Source organism: Apaloderma vittatum, unplaced genomic scaffold (genome assembly GCF_000703405.1).
Source record: "Apaloderma vittatum isolate BGI_N311 unplaced genomic scaffold, ASM70340v1 scaffold6784, whole genome shotgun sequence".
Lineage (NCBI taxonomy): Eukaryota > Metazoa > Chordata > Aves > Trogoniformes > Trogonidae > Apaloderma > Apaloderma vittatum.
The window spans coordinates 26,318-42,490 of NW_009713128.1; the positions used below are offsets into that span (position 1 = coordinate 26,318).

At 42.3% G+C, this 16,173-nt stretch overlaps 2 protein-coding genes across 2 annotated transcripts in view; one reads left to right on the top strand and one right to left on the bottom strand.

Annotated features, from left to right (window-relative positions):
- The window catches only part of MIER1 (mesoderm induction early response 1, transcriptional regulator), a 19,680-nt gene extending 10,113 nt beyond the window's left edge, over positions 1 to 9,567 (top strand). The window contains exons 5-12 of the mRNA XM_009868246.1: positions 359 to 423; positions 744 to 816; positions 3,398 to 3,549; positions 4,112 to 4,193; positions 5,474 to 5,568; positions 6,053 to 6,180; positions 8,302 to 8,441; positions 9,239 to 9,567. Coding sequence (XP_009866548.1) covers positions 359 to 423; positions 744 to 816; positions 3,398 to 3,549; positions 4,112 to 4,193; positions 5,474 to 5,568; positions 6,053 to 6,180; positions 8,302 to 8,441; positions 9,239 to 9,567 — 1,064 coding nt within the window. The remainder of the gene's footprint in view (positions 1 to 358; positions 424 to 743; positions 817 to 3,397; positions 3,550 to 4,111; positions 4,194 to 5,473; positions 5,569 to 6,052; positions 6,181 to 8,301; positions 8,442 to 9,238) is intronic.
- A 4,783-nt stretch (positions 9,568 to 14,350) lies between these two features.
- SLC35D1 (solute carrier family 35 (UDP-GlcA/UDP-GalNAc transporter), member D1) overlaps positions 14,351 to 16,173 on the bottom strand; it is a gene marked incomplete at its 5' end in the record, with an annotated part of 4,746 nt that continues 2,923 nt past the window's right edge. Inside the window, 4 exons of the mRNA XM_009868247.1 lie at positions 14,351 to 14,459; positions 14,933 to 15,015; positions 15,352 to 15,430; positions 15,719 to 15,786. Of these exons, the coding sequence (XP_009866549.1) occupies positions 14,351 to 14,459; positions 14,933 to 15,015; positions 15,352 to 15,430; positions 15,719 to 15,786 (339 nt within the window). The remainder of the gene's footprint in view (positions 14,460 to 14,932; positions 15,016 to 15,351; positions 15,431 to 15,718; positions 15,787 to 16,173) is intronic.

A 16,173-nucleotide genomic window follows, 5' to 3' on the forward strand; every position in this document is an offset into this window, starting at 1 on the left:
AACGCCAGGAAAATTGAGAAATGGTGTTGAAACCCACGCTTGGATGCCGAACATCGGCATAAAAACCCTTTCAGAAGGTAACTTTGTAGTGAATTGGGATGTGGATCATCTCTAACTGCTTTAAAGACAGGTGAAGGAAAGGAAATTTCAACTAGGTAGTAGTAAAAATTGATGGATGTACTCATCTGGGCCTTAAATTTTCAGAGCATGTTACGTATCTTACTCCAGTCTCAGCGCAAACGTTGAGTGGGTTGGTTTTTGCAACGGAAGCATTGAGTATTGTCCCTAAAACACAGGTTGGCCTGCGCGGGCCCCGTCAAGGCTTGTTTTGTGTCAACACGCAAACAATTTCTTGCAGATAGTGAAATAGAAGAGGAATCAGAAGAAGATGAAGATTATATTCCCTCAGAAGACTGGAAAAAGGTAAATATTTTAAGGCTGTTGAAAACCCCTGCATTTCGTGAGCAATGAATTGATCTCTTACCTAGTAACTCCGAGCTCTATGGACTGCCCAAACCCTCCCCAATTCTTCCCCGTAAATAGAAGAGTTTTGATAGTAAGATGAGTTAAAGACCTCCCCAAATAATCAGAAATCCGTTTCCACGTGGTGCCTGTTACCTTTTAAATTTTCAACTACAAATGTTTTAAGGGGTAAAAAAAAGATGTGGTCATTCTCTTGTTGGCTAACAAAAACCAGCACGGTTGTGCTTGCTTAACTTCTTGTTTCTGTTATTTCGAAACAGGAGATCATGGTGGGCTCTATGTTTCAAGCTGAAATTCCAGCTGGCACATGCAAGTACAAAGAGAATGAAAAAGGTGAGACTTAGCACTCTGACCACTATCGCTGTGTTGGAGACTATTTTCTAGTGGGGAGAAAGAAAAGATGTGATTGATGTCAAGTGTCTTGCAAAATAAGAGCTCCTTCAAGTGAAAAAAAGAACCATCATCTCAAACTGTGGTTGATCCTGTATTTCACCATCAGAGCTTAAGTTTTTGAAAAGATTATATTGTCATCCTGTTGCCTGTTGAACCCTTGTATTCTAGTTCAGTAATGTGCACAGGCTTTCTGTGCAGCTTATGTTCTATGGTACATTTAGTTTATGTAAGACAAAATAGATAATGAAGACCTTGAGTTGCTGGGATTGGATTAACACATTGAAAGAAGCAAAATGGTACCAGCAGCTTTGATTTTCACATTTTATAACTCTTCAATCAGTATTAAAGAGCCTCATGTTCTACTTCTGGGATTTTTTCAGCAACTTTTCCCCCCTCACAACCAGGCCTTTGGCTGTATGCTCTCAATGTAATCAAGTCAGGAGAGACAGACCCAGTTTAAACTCAGCTGTGAGCTTAAGAGTAACAAATTTCCCTGCTCCTTCAGCCCAGTACTAAGAATTTGTTTGCGCTGCAGGGCGATTTGAGACTGCCTTTTCTGTAAGTTAGTTTTTGAACTAACAAGCACAAAACTTGAGGCCCTCCTAGAATCTGAGCATCTACTCAGAGCTCTGGACTTTGTAGCCAGAGAGGTTGAAGAGAATGTAGCTTAAAGCTGTGGGAGAAATCAGGAGCTTCCATTACAAAGAGAAAAATGGCAAGTTAGAAAACATCTGCTTTTTAGCTGTGAAGGAGCTGCTCTTCTCTCACCTTCTTGCTTTTTTGCTGAAGGGAGAGCTTGAGCTATATATTTGCCTGCGATGCAGTAAATTACTCTTTACTCATTACCTGCTTTTCCTGCTGTTTACTCAGCTCTAAATGGCTTCTGGCCTCCAATAATAAAAAAAAGATATAGCTGCTTTGTGCATTACAGTTACCTATATAAAGCAGTTTTCCGTAGTATTGCAGACTGCTCTTTGCAGAACAGAGAACCCACGTCATGGGCTAAACCTGTTGAGGGGAAAAGTTAAATTTTCACTAGTCATGCTGGGGCCTTCTAGGTTTATACACCAGTGGGGTTTTTTATCTTCTGCCACTTCTTTCCTTTCTGCTGTGTTTTGGATGTAATCTTTGACAGCACTCCAACTGGAACATTAATGAAGCTTAAATTTTATTTATTTGAAAGGTAGATGGCTGAGGTTATATATTTAGTTGCTCTCTAATGAAGAGGAAGTTCTAAATGCAAAATTCCCAGACACTAAAGTGGCTGATCCTTTCGTATCCAGTCCTGTAAGCAGAAATACAAAAAAGCTAGAACTCTTTCAGAATAACCCCATTGCTTTCCAGAGTGTGTTCTGACACGCTGGTGTGAGGAAAGAATGACCGTGTAATCTACGCTAAGTTAATAACAGTGAACTGGCTCTCGGATAAATATGCCTGGAGACCAAATTAGCTGCTACTAAACAGTTGCAGGTTCTGACAAATGTACAAAATGAAAAGATATTTTCGCAGGAGGCTTGGACTTGCAGTCGAAAGATAGCTCTGGAAACTGCTTTGAGACTTACTGACCGCTGTCGTTCATAACCATTGCATCCTCAAGGGTGCCTGAGAACCAGTTGGTGTTTATATCCTGGAAAGATAGAGCAAGCAACTGGAAAGTTACTTTTACTGGAGTTTGTATCCCAAGATATCTGGATTCTTTTTCTTAAACGAGCAACGAAGCGTTAGATTGGGACTAGCCATGGAAACAAAAAGCTCCCAGGAAATTGTCGGGAGCTGTTTCCAAAGAGTGTAGCGTGTTGGTCATGAAATAAAGCTCTTTCTTCATGAGACACTTAATAATTTTCCTTACCGGTTTTGGCTTTCTATTTGTAGTCTGCTTTTGTGTTAAAAATAGTGGGGTTTTTGCAAGTAGAGATGCATCTAGTCGCCACTCTGACCTTTCCACCTGCACGGAATGCTGCTGGATCTTCCCTTCCCCTGGTGACGGCGCTTTCTCAAGTGTTTGCTCCTTTCTCTTTTAAAACATCCTCACTGAGCTAAGGGAAATGTTAAAGTTACTTTCTTGCTCATTTTTGTAAGGCTACCTTTCATTGGAGACTGGGCCCCAGGCAAGGCCTGGGTCCCTTCCTGATTCTGTTTGGGATTTTTAAGAACCTGAATTTTACTTTATTTTGCTGTAGTGATGTTTTATTCCTGCAAATGGGAGATAACTCAGAGCCTGTATCATTTGGCCATATTTCTCCCACTAATTGTGGCTTCCCTGGTCTGAAAGCTCTGAAAAAAACAGTAGAGATTTGGTAGTACTAAAATTCAGCAATCTTTACCTGAATGATTTTGTTTCAGAAAGCATTTCTTGGAAAGAAATAGCAATGTCTTATCAAAGTTTCCTTTCAGTTTCCATCTTGCAAGAAAACACATTAATTAGTTTCTGAAACAGTGTTCCGTTCGTGCTGGCTGAAGAGGGAATAGACTTGGGTATTGTTGGTTTAGCTTGCTTGTCTTTTTCCTGTGCTTCACACAGTGTATGAGAACGATGACCAGCTGCTGTGGAATCCTGACTTCTTACCAGAAGAGAAAGTGATCGAGTTCCTAAATGAAGCATCGAGGCGTACGGGTGATGAGAAGGGCCTAGATGCCATTCCTGAAGGATCACATATTAAAGACAATGAGCAGGTAGATGAGAATAACTTGGATTTGAAATTTAGTATTACAGAGTGAACGAACCCTTGATTTTATCTGAAGAATTAAAATAGTGTTGGAAACCGCTTTATTATTCCTTCGGAAGATAGAAATATATGATGCGTTTTTTACCTCTCGACAAATATTAAACTGTTAACTCAAACTTAACGTTGCTTTCTGCATCGGTGTATTACTTTATTTATAAAAGAATGAGTTCTACTCCCTCAGTTACAGGGGTTGTCTAGAGCTATATGAATGCATACTTATTTTCCTCTTCACACGAAAAAAACCTGCTCAGTTTTACAGACGTATGCTGTGGATGAAAATGTTGGAATAGTATGCCTGGATGTGTTCGTGATCTCGTAATTAGAGATTTGGAATTTTAAACAGAGGAAATACAGCTTTGTGCTGTCTTAAATTATATTACATTCATTCAAGGAGTTTCTTTTTAATCTTTTCTTAAAAGGTATTAGCGGTTTACTAAGTATGCTTCTGTGGCACAATATAAACCAAGTGGTATCTAGGCTGATAGATGTGTGTCTTCTCATTTTTCCAGGCGTTGTATGAACTGGTTAAGTGCAATTTTGATACTGAAGAATCATTACGAAGGCTGAGATTTAATGTGAAAGCAGCCAGAGGTGAGCATGCCCTGAAAAGTTGACTTGATATTGTTGAACTCTCATTTTATTTGCTATGCAGGTATTGAATTTTGCTGTAAGCAGCCTGAGAAATTCTATTAGAGCTTGACTACACCCATTTAAATGCAGAAAATTCTTGAGCAAACCTCTTCTCTGCAAGAGTGAAACTAGCAGGTGTAGTAGTAACAGGCCCATGCTGAAAGCGGGCAAGTAAATGAATTTCCTGTCACAAGAGCTTGATGTTTGTATCTGGGACTCAGAAGAACAAGCTAACAATTAAAATTACTTCTTAGCAACTGATTTGCGCATTTCGCTCTTTGTTCTTCGAGACCTTTTTGGTCGTCAAAGCTAATGGAACAAACACGAGATAGAAAATTAAATAATTCACAGTTCTGAATAAAGGAGAATGAGCATCTGACCCTTGTATTTAACAAAGTGTGACACTAACGGGACACTGGTCTTAAAGATGCTTTTGGAGCATTTCCCATTCTGATTTTGGTCAAGAAAGGAAGAGAAGGCACAAGTTATTTTCCTTGCTCATTGATCTGCATGTTCTGCTTTCAAACCTGCGGCTTCTCCGTTTGTCCTACACAAAAATCACAGGACTGGAATGATCAACCAGAGATTAGTTTGTCCTCCTCCTCTTTTAAACCTTATTTATTTGTGATCTTAAGAATCAATAAGGCCGAAATATATTAAGTTCTCAGAAGTGTGGCTGAAAGTTATTAGGGGGTTATTCTGGCTTCAGTGGGGCCAAGATTGCCCACGTGCCAGCGTAAGCATTCCAGTTTCTTGTTCTACCTGACCAGAATTAACAGCCAGTGGTTGCTGGCTCCTGCCAGCACTGAAGAAGATCTCACTCCTCATTCCTTTTCCCTTGCTTCTTCCAAACACCAGCAACCAGTTTGAGTCCGTGGCGTGAGCTCCTTCGTGCCATGTCCTGGCTTGAAGGAAACCTGGCTCCTGTGGTTCTAGGGGCAGGATGGTGAGACCACATTTCTGAGCCCTTCTTCCTCTTGCCCTGTGCGACGGGGCTGGAGTTATGGACCTTACGGACTAACTACTCAAGGCAGCCAAATTTCCCACCTACTCACTAGAAGGGAGAATTTGGGGGTTTTGTACTAGTAGGTGAAATTTCTGGAGGTGGTTCTCATGTAGTCGGCAGATGGTGTAGGAAACTTGAATAGCACTTGTGTTTTCTGTCCCTTAAGTTTCCTTTCATTGACCATATGCTTTTTGTTTTGGTTAACTGTTTTCTTTATTGCATTTCCTTGCTATAGAAGAATTATCTGTTTGGACAGAAGAAGAATGTCGGAACTTCGAACAAGGGCTCAAAGTCTATGGCAAGGATTTCCATGTGATTCAGGCAAACAAGGTGAGCGCTGATTTGAAGCGTAGTCCTCACTTTTTAAAGCAACATGGTTGTAAATAAATTCTTATCCTCAGTTTCCTTCATAAATTACTATATTTACACCTTCTGTTTTTTACTACATATATATCCAACTGTTTTCTCAGAGTCCAGAATCCTCTGTAACTGTGGCTGTGATCACAAAGTTGAGAAAAGTGCAAACGTATGGCAAGATCTGTATCCCTGGAGTCTTACTGTGGTCTTGAATAGACTGGTCAAACAGATTGAGTATTTCTCCTGAAGCTATTGCTGGCCCCACCCCACGATATCCTCTGTACTCTCAGCAACAGCATCTCAATTTCTGGGCCTCTGAAATACTGAGTGGATAGTTAGTGCTGTTTCCTGTGTTATATAAAGGAGCATTGACTTTGAATTTCACACCTTTTGATGTAAATGGTAGCTTTTTTTTTGATTAAAATTTACCAAAATTTACATGGCACGTATTTCCTAGGTACGAACAAGATCAGTTGGTGAGTGTGTAGCCTTTTATTACATGTGGAAGAAATCAGAGCGTTACGATTTCTTTGCGCAGCAGACCCGATTTGGAAAGAAAAAATACAATCTCCATCCCGGTGTAACGTAAGATGTGCATTATTTTTATAAGTTTTACATATTAGGTCTAAATCTTTATGGTTTTTTTACTGCTCTAATCTGAAATGCTGTGACAGCCGAGGAATTCCGTGGTTCCGATTCACAGCAGGAAAACAGCCAAGAAGTAAGAAAAGCTTGCGAGTGCATATGATGTAATTCCTAAAATGCATTTGTTTGGAGTAAGGCCAACAATTTGCATTGAACCATTTGTTCACTTTGTTTATTTAGTTTATGTTTCTCGAATGTAACATTTCTGCAAATACGTGTGGGGTTTTTTTTTTCAAATGTTTGGTTTACTCTAAATGTGTGTTTTATTCAGAGACATTAGTCACACGCGTCGGCTGGGGTTTGTGGCACGTGCTGTTGTAGGCTACTCAAATGCATCGTTTGGCACGAATTCTGGCCAACACAGTGCCCTACCCTGGGGTTTCTTGGCGTGTACGTAGTTCTTTTTCCCTATTCACACCTCTGCTAAGCAAAGAGGGAAACATCTGTGCATAACTGAGTATTCTCCCTCAAATCTGACCAACTGAGCCAACATATTTTTCTGCCCTTCATTTGGGTGCCATGCTTGTAGTATCCAAAAACTCTTTCCACTGATATTTTTCCCCAAGTCTCTGTACCGTTCTTTTTATTTCTAATTTACCCTCATCTTCTTTGTTGGTCCTTCTTTTTAATGTTATTCTTTTTCTTTAAACGTTTTGGAGCCGAGTGTTGGACCACTGAAGTGAACTTGCAGTCTGGCAGTTGCGCGTTGCCATCTGGGGCTCTGTGGCTGTTACTGAGAAGCACCCCGAGCTGCTGGGCTTTCTTACCCAGTTGCCAGGGACTGTCTGTCTCCCCCTCTTCTTCCATCTGCTTTTTTTTTTTGCCTTTTCTTTGCCCAACGTAGTAGACATTTTTGATTGTTATTCGCTTAAAATGTTCTCTCATTATTTCACAGTTGGCTGCATGTGATGATCGGAAGTGTCATTCAGGACTATACTTGTCTATGCTTGAATGATTTTGCACATAGATGTGAGACTTTAGGGTGTGGTGTCAGTTCCAGAATAATTAGGTGCGAGGATACTCTGTGTCTGGAGCTAATCCAGACTAATAGCCTACGTAGGAGGGCTTTACCAGCCAGCTTTGTTTGTTTAAATCTTTCCTAAGAGATTTACTATTAGTGACCTAAATCATAGGCCTGCAGTAGAAAGCTCTGAAGTTTTTCCCTGTGCTTTTAACCTTACCCTTTTCGAGGTTGTATGTGTGTGAAACTTCTTTTCAGGGAATATTATCGCTGCCACGGCGAATCGCGAGAGCTTAGTATGAGCTGGCCTGAGAGCATCACTTTGAAAACGCAGTCAGCGGCATTGCAGCCTGTTGAAGTTTATTGTATGTGATCTTACAGGACTTAGTGTCAGCACAGGCTGAATTTATCTGAACTGGCTGCAGGGGTTGGTTGGCAACAATTGAGTTGCCATGGACAAACCGTATCTGTGGGCAGGTTAACATGGGAGATGCTCAGGTTGGTAATTTGGCAGGATAAGGCCACAGACCTACTGGAGAGAGTGCAAGGGAGAGCTACAAGGGTGATCAAGGGCCTGAACATCTCTCCTGTGAAGAGAGACTGAGAGAACTGGGGCTGTTTGGCCTTGAAAGGAGACGGCTGAGAGGGACCTCATTAACATATAGAAATATCTTAGGGGTGGAGGTCAAGGGGAAGGGGACAGTCTCTTCTCAGTGGTGCCCAGCCATAGGACAAGAAATGATCGGTTTAAGTTAGAACACAAGAAGTTCCACTTTCACATGAGGAAAAACTTTTTCCCTGTGCGGGTGCCGGAGCCCTGGCCCAGGCTGCCCAGAGAGGATGTGGAGTCTCCTGCTCTGGAGACTTTCAAACCCGCCTGGACACGTTCCTATGTGGCTGGCCTGGGTGACCCCGCTCTGGCAGGGGGGGGCACTGGGTGAGCTCTAGAGGTCCCGTCCAACCCCAACATTCTGTGATTCTAAGATGTAAAATGTGAATTGGTCACGCTTTGCAGCATGTGCACTGAATGTTGCTTTTTTGTGTACGAATGACGTGGATCCTTTCGGCGGACGCTGAGCGCACTTGGTTCTGTCATGCAGGGATTACATGGACCGTCTCCTGGATGAAAGCGAAAGCGCCGCTTCCAGTAGAGCTCCGTCCCCTCCACCCACCACTTCCAACAGCAGCACCAGCCAGTCGGAGAGGGAGGACAGCACAACCAGCAGCAGCAATCAGAATGGTAAGTGCAGGCCCGGCCCTCCTGAACAGTTGCCAGGTCGTTGCAGATGACGAGCCAAATGAGGAAAACAAGCCTGCTTTAGTTCTAAATATTTTCTGAGGTGTTAGCAGCTTGAAGTTACAAATGTTTTATAAGAAAGCTATGTGTTTGCATTTAGCCAGGGGGCACATGGTGAAGCTGAATCTCTGCTAGAATCTTCCTTTGAAATGTGATTGATCTGTTCCTTTTTTCCCCGTGCTAGCGTAGATGTGTAGTGCTACGTTTGTGGGAAGTCCTGTGCAGAATATTTAAAATATCTGAGACAGGAGCTGGCCTGCTGGGTGGTGCTGGTACCTCTCAGGAGCACCATTTGCTCTTTTTACCAGATGTGGGGCACTGAAGGGCAGGTAGGAAACGGAGAAGAGCCAGAGCACGATCACTCATGAAGAAAACCTCAAAAAAGCAAGGGACAGCTGAAATAAAAAGAGGAGGGAGGGAGCTTGGGAGCTGAATCAGATTGTGAAAATCGAGTGGAAGATCCATAAATGGCCTGGATGAGGACAGCCACCTGCAGCTCGTACAGTTCTGGGGTACCAGGATGTTTTTCTTGGCTGCTCTTACTTGTAAGGGCTTCCTTAAACTCTGTCAAGCTAAGCCTGTCGTTTGTACGCAAATAAATCACTCACTGATTCCAGGGTGAGGATACAGAGAACAATAGTGGCTTTTTAGTTCAAGGAGGCTCCTGCTTTATCGACCTGTCACAGATTGTTCTGTTGCTGCTTACGCTTCGATTCTTACGATGTGTCTCTGTAACGCAGGGGTGTCTGCTAACGGGCCGGGTGAGATACCAAATAAAGATGAAGCGAAAATGGAAGGATTGCACGTCAATGGACCTTCGAGCGGCAAGAAAACCCCTCACACGGATCTGGATACGAATGGGTATGAAACTGAAAACCTTTCCGTTGACCCAAAACTTGCTCATTCAGCTTCAAGAAATGAAAACGATTTGGAAGAAAAGAATGAAAGACCGCTAAAAAGAAGAAGAATCAACAGCAGCGGAAAAGAGAGTAGTCCAGGTTCTTCGGAGTTCTTCCAAGAAGCAAACTCTCACGGGAAGCTTGAAGAACTAGAAACCTTGGATGACTGAATTCTAGGAGCTGATTTTATTCCGTGGAGTAAATTTTGGGTGTCTAAAATTTTCAGGGTTGATGGGTTACCTTACAAAATCCAGTTCCATAAAACAATCTGCTGAGACATTTTTTTCCTAATACCTTCTAGTTGGCTCTTAAGATTTGATTATTGGGGTTGTTTGGTTGGTTGTTGGGTTGGTTTTTTTTTAATCAGTGCAGGAAAATATTCCGTTTCTCAGAGCTGGCAACTGCAGCTCCGGGAACTCTGAGGCTCTTAAAAAGATCTTTGAGAAACAAATGGGTGAGTTTCTGCAACTCACCAGCCTGATCCATTAAAGAAACTTGTGTGTGTGCTACACCCTTCAAGCATTGTACAAGTGAACAAAGCATCCTATTTAAAGCAGAGGGGGCTGGTTCGAGTGTTGCAGGAAGCTGAAATGAAGTAACATGAAACACAGAATGCCAAGACGTGCATCAGAGTAGGCACGGAGACTTCCACTCACACTAGCGAGAGGAAAGTTGTCATCCCATCGTTAAGGAACCCTTATGAATCCTGAAAGTTATGAGCACAACTATTTTTATATATAGAAGTTTTAAAAGGTAAATAAATAAACCAGGTCAGGTTTGTCTATGTAAAATTGTTGACATCAATGATGTCTTTCCATATTCTTTATCTGGGCTAAAGAAATACATTCTGTATTTTTCCAGATTCCTTTGTAGCCTTTGAAAGATTTTTACAGTACTTATGTCTTGACTGAACTGTCCTTTCTTAAAACAAAAGCTTGTATAATTTTCTTAACTTGTACAGTTGGTAAACTTTTATGAGAGAATTGATATCCTGAGTCTAATGTCAGCTTCGTTTTATTTTGCTGAAGTCTTTTCTAAAAAAAAAATAATGAAAAACCACCCAAACCAAATCAATTGACTTAAAAAAAAATGCTTATTAGTCACCAACATGTTATTTTCTTCTGGGGAAACAGTGAACAGTTAACATGGAGAATGGTTAGAAGTGATTTGATTTTGAAAACATGCTGTTTTTTCTTACTTCTCTTTTATGGCAAATAGTGATGCTAAAAAGTTGTTGAGCTTGATGCTTGCATTGCACAAATTCTCTTGCTTTTTTTTTTTTTTCATTATTTTATTTTGAGCTCAGATAAGTTTCACGCCAGCCAAATGCTTAAGTTCACCAAACCTGGGAGCTCAGGTGATAGCTTAGCCACGGAGTTAATTTTTATTCAGTCTTAGCTGTCAACTTCTACATTTCCCCGAGCACAGGAAAGGGAGGAAAATGGGTCGAGTGGTCATGGCTGGACTGCTTAGCCCGGGCTGGAACGGCTGAAATCCAGTGACCCTCACGGGGACGTCAGCAGGAGCAGACCCGGCGCGTACACGTACTTGGTGCAGCACAGACACGTGTGCACGGTCAGTATAGGCACATTCACGTGTAAGAAGTGAGAGGAGGCCCAGAGAACTAGTTTAAGTGTGAAAAGTTGTTAAAGAAGCGTGGTGCCGCTAGCACAGCTGGGAAGTTGCTGAATTAGGGTTTACACCCATGAAAGATTTTTTCATAGCGGCGTTTCCTTTTGGGATTTTTTTTTGTTTGTTTGTTTGTTAAGCCACAGCTACTATATTTAAAAATAGGAAAAATTGTTCATTTGTATAATTTATAGTCTCACCTCCTCCGTCCTGTGGCTTACAGGAGCGGCATTAATCTTTTCATTGGTTGTTTTTACGTCAACTTTGTGATGACAGTTTTTAAACGTACAGCCATGGGGTTTGCATCAACCTAAAAACACCAACTGCTGAGTCTTTTTATTTTGGTCTCTTCTCCAACTACGTGGACTTGGACTTGATGGTCATTAACGAGCCAAATCTTCGGGATCCAGCCCGGCTCCAACACGTGAAGAGTTACCGGAGCGTATGAACCTGCTATCCCCAGAAATGTCACGACCGATCGGCTCCAGCTGCCAGAGCTGCCTCGAATTAGACAAAAATTTACCTGGAGAGGCATGTCAGGAAGGTTCATTAACACAGCGCCTGCGTTAATCAATTAATCAAGTGTTTGCTGAGGTCACTGTTAATTTTCCCATCTGGTTTATGAAGGGGAACCCAAAGGATCACAGCCTTATATCAAAGACAGTCTCGAGACGGTTTTGGACTGAGAGTAATACAGTTCTTCGAAGAGTCTTTGCAACTAGAGTCCTATTTTCAAGTTTATTTTTATGCGTGTTTTTTTTTTTTTTCTGTTTGCAAGTTGGAAATCCCTCCAAAAATTTATAGGAAAGTTTATAAGCAAATTGTCTCAGGCTTGTGTGTGAAATACAGCACTGTGTATATTTTCCAGAATGTTGCTTCATTTTATATCTTACCTGTTTTCGGTGATACATAGAAGAGACCTGACATTCCGTAATCAACAACTATGTAACGCTCCGCTAGACTTTTAAGAATATTTAATTATAATTTACATTTTATGCTGGTGTTTTATACAATACTTTGTTCGTGTCCTTCAAAATGCAGCCACTATAATTTGATAAGTCATTGCACTACTAAAGCTATTTAAAAAAAAAAAAATAATGATCTAGAAATAGAGTTAACTTTGATTTCATTTTAAAAGCCTTCAGTACAGTTTGGAGCCCAACTCGGTTTCCAAGCCTGCACATGACCCGTGGGGCTGGTTTTCAAGCACTATCGTGGTGGGTTCAGCCGGAGCGGGTGTCCTGGATTCAAGAAGGTACAACTGGAGCCTGACTGGGGCATCCAGTTCAACAGAGTAAATCTTCATTGGGCTTTCCAACTGCCATATTAAAAAAAAAAACCAACCCCACCACACACACACACACACACACAAATTTACAGAGTAGTTTTATACATTTTTTTTGTCCACACTTAGTAATTTTGCACTGTTAGTAGTTTCCCTTCTCTTATTCCCCCCACTCCCTGTCTGCAATTCTGAAAAATGCTTATTAAATATTTTTTTAAACATACTGTCTGCATAAACAATTCCTGAGTTGGTCTTTTTTTTTTTTTTTCCTTCACTCAAAAAAGGGGTTTAAAGTAAAGGAAGATGGAGAAGAGAGCAAGTTTGGGTCATTGGTTTATTTTGGAGCCAGTACAAAAATACATAGGCACATAAAATTATTTTTTTCGCTGTCATCACTGACTTGACATATAAAGCCTGCCATACATTCAAATAAAAAGGTCACTCTTTTGATCACTAAAATGGTCATTTTGTAAATAGATTATTCTCTATAGAAAACATTTTAGTCAATTAATAGCATAGAAAATACTGTTGTAGGAACTCTGTTCACTTCCCAGTGTATACAATAGCATCCAGACCCCAGCACTGAAGTGTGCCCAGTTACAAAGAAAATAAGCTTGGAAAAATATTTCACCGTTTGGACGACAAATCTAACCAGTAGATTCAAACACAGAAACAAAACAATCAAAACTTTTGACAAGAATCAACATTCTGACTGGAAAAAAAATGCCTTGACACAGCGACGGGATGAGCAAACATGGCCAAAAAAATAAAAAATGGAAAATACTCTTTTAAAGAAAGCGAGACGAATGCACAAGCCTGGCTTTGGTCTGGGACAGGGAGGCCTGTCAGCCCCAGTCCCGCCTGGCTACTGGGAACCAGTACAGGGCCCAGTAACCCCACCTGGAGCTGGTGCGTGAGTAGCTCTGGGGCTTCTGCCCAGCAGGAAGCGTTTCCCAGCTTTTTCTGACCCCAAAATAAAGGATGAGCCCTGCAGCTGACAGCAAAGCTGAGAAGGTTTACTGAACTTTCAGGAGCAATAAAAACTATTGGAAAATTTAATTTTTTTTTTTTCTTTCTCCAATTCTGCCCCACTCCTTGCGTCTTCACCAGCACCGTTAGAGAAATTGTCGGTCACATCTAAAAATGTCAATGTTAAGCACTCAGGAAATGCTGCTTTGCCAAGCAGCAGGGACTTGCTGAGCAGACACCTTCCCGAATCAAATGATAGACCCCACAGAAACCGCCTTCCTAGTTACTAAAGCAATGAATACAAAAAAGCCTGTCATTGTTTTACAAAAAAATTTGTAACCGAAAATTAGAAACAATTCTTTTTAAACTGAAAGATGCTCTAAAGAGAACCCTTGAAAGAAGTGCTGTGTAAGACAACCTTTAAAAATCAGTTAACACTGATGTATTAAAAATCCCATTATTTTAATGGGTCACAAATCAAAGAGGACTTAGTACATCAAAATAAAATACCCCAAAAATTAAACAAAAATTAACTGCGGGACAGGGCTCAGCCAAAGCCGAGGTGCCGGCGCTGCAGCCCCGCGCTCAGTGCTCTTTGAAAGCAAGGAGGGGTAAACCCAGCTTTAAAAGCGGGTTAACAGAACGAAGAAAGAAAAAACCCAAACCACTAAGAAATTGAAGTTCAGAGAGTGTTGTGCATTCGACAACAAGGTTTTGGCTCAACCCAGGAGCATCCTGCAGCGGTGCCTTTGCCAGGGAAACTGCGGAGCCAGCGCCAGCCCCCGTCGCTCAGGTTGCGGCCCCTCCACGAATCTCAGCGTAATTAGAACCCCATTAATTCCTCACCCATCAGACTTAATTAGCTGCGGTCTTCACCACAGTCAGTCGGTCGGTCATCCGGTGATTCGTCAAGGCAGCAAATCGAGATTGTGCAAATGAAAAGGAGCGTCGCCGTCACGCCGTGGCAGACACCCTGCATTCCTTCCCACGTTCTGCCCGCGATCAGGCGAACAGAAAGAGGTCGCTTCCAAAAAAAAAAATCAAAACCCCCACAAAAAGCCTCTGGTGGGTCACACTGAGCTTTTTCCTTTAATATCCATCTTGGTGCCAGCTTCTGACTGCTTGCTCATTTGCTCCTCTGTGAAAGTGATGTAGGAATACACCAGGCTTCCAGCAATACTGCAAAAGAGCAGTGGGCACAGAAGTGAGGCAGTTTGCAAAAAATAATTTAAAAAATAATAATACTAAAAAAAAAAAAAATCCTCAGGTTCCTCCTAAGAGCAGGTTATTTTGTTTCATGCAGAACAGAGACTTCTCACAACACAGAACTACACCCCAGCCCAGAGAGGAGCCTCTTCCAAAAGCTGGGCTAAAATACCAGCTGAAATACACAAAAAAACCTGCTTTTTTTGGTGCCTTAAATACACTATTTGGATACACAACTCTGACAATTAAATTTGCTGTTAAAAAAAAAACGCTCTGGCTTTTGCACAACCCAAGTCTGTCCAGGAACTCCCCAGAGCCACAAGACGGCACCAACCCCGAGCCTTTACGATCTTTTTTTCAAAAGAATCTGTCAAATCGTTTCAGTTTCGCAGCAATTTTCACTTGCGGATCAGAACTTAGAACAGCCAACGGCCCCACATTCTTACCTGATATTTAAACCAATGAAGTTCATCCATGTAAAAATATAGTCTCCTCCAAAAAACATCCCAATATAGGTTATTAAAATATTCTGCGAAGGAACAAGACTTTTAGCAACAAGAGCACAAGTTTCTCTAACAAATGCTTCCCCCTCGACTCCACACCCGCCCCAGCCCCCTCTGCTGGGCACTAAAACCCCAGAGCAACGCCCAAAAATGCCCGTCAGTTTTTGGAACCGGCTGAGATGACCCCACAGGGGCTATTTCTGGGTGGTTTTGCACTGGTGGAGCTAAAGGCACAGACCGCAGCCAGTGGAAAAGCTGCTTGCCGAAAGCAGGTAAAAAGGGGAAAAAAATATAAAATATTATCCCGTCGGGGCCGCTGCAGTGCCAGGTGCATCCCGAGTGCCCAACGCGTCTCTGCTTACCTTAATGCAGCCAACTATTGTAGTTGTAAGAGCGGAATTATACTGAGTGCAAAGAACTGTGGAATACATCAAAATAAACCTGCGGGGAGGAAAAGCTGACATCAGGTTCGCGCACACACTTCGGGCATTGCCACCCGTTGTTGTGTCTCTCCCCCTCTTTCCCAGAGCAGTATTTCCCAGCAACTATTTTTTTGTTTTCAACCAACCCTGCACCGAAGCAGGGTAGGAAACAATTCCCAACCCGTCGCAGCTCTCAGAAACGGCGTCCCCAGAGATTTTTTTGTTCTTATTTCCTAAGTCAGAATGGCTCAAGGCCACCGAAACACGTGACTTCGGGGACGGAGACGCCTTCGCAGCGCTGCCTTACCCCATCACACACGACAGCGTGAACTGCACCATGAAGAACGTGTCTGCCCAGCCCTGGTACTCCATTGCCTGCAAGGGGAGGGAACGTGGCAATTCACAGCAAAAGAAACAAACCCCCGTCAGTTACTTTTTTTTCCCCCCTTCTATCACCTGAAAGACAAAAAAACCCCAACACCACAGCCCATGGGGAGAGCTGGGGGCGCGGGAAGACCGGCTGTGTGCGCTGGCATCACCTCCAGCGCCCAGCACAGCTCTCCTGGGGAAAAAAAACAAACCATGAATGACGGTCCTACAAGCAGGAGGATGTCAGAAAAGCAGTTCCCAGGCACTGTTGGCCAGAATCTCCCTCCTTGCAATTCCTCTGCTGCAAGGACAGCGCATCCCAGAGGAATTTAACCTCTGGAGCTGCTGACAGAACAGCTTGCAGTCTCAATTTTGTGGTAGGGCTTGGTTTCC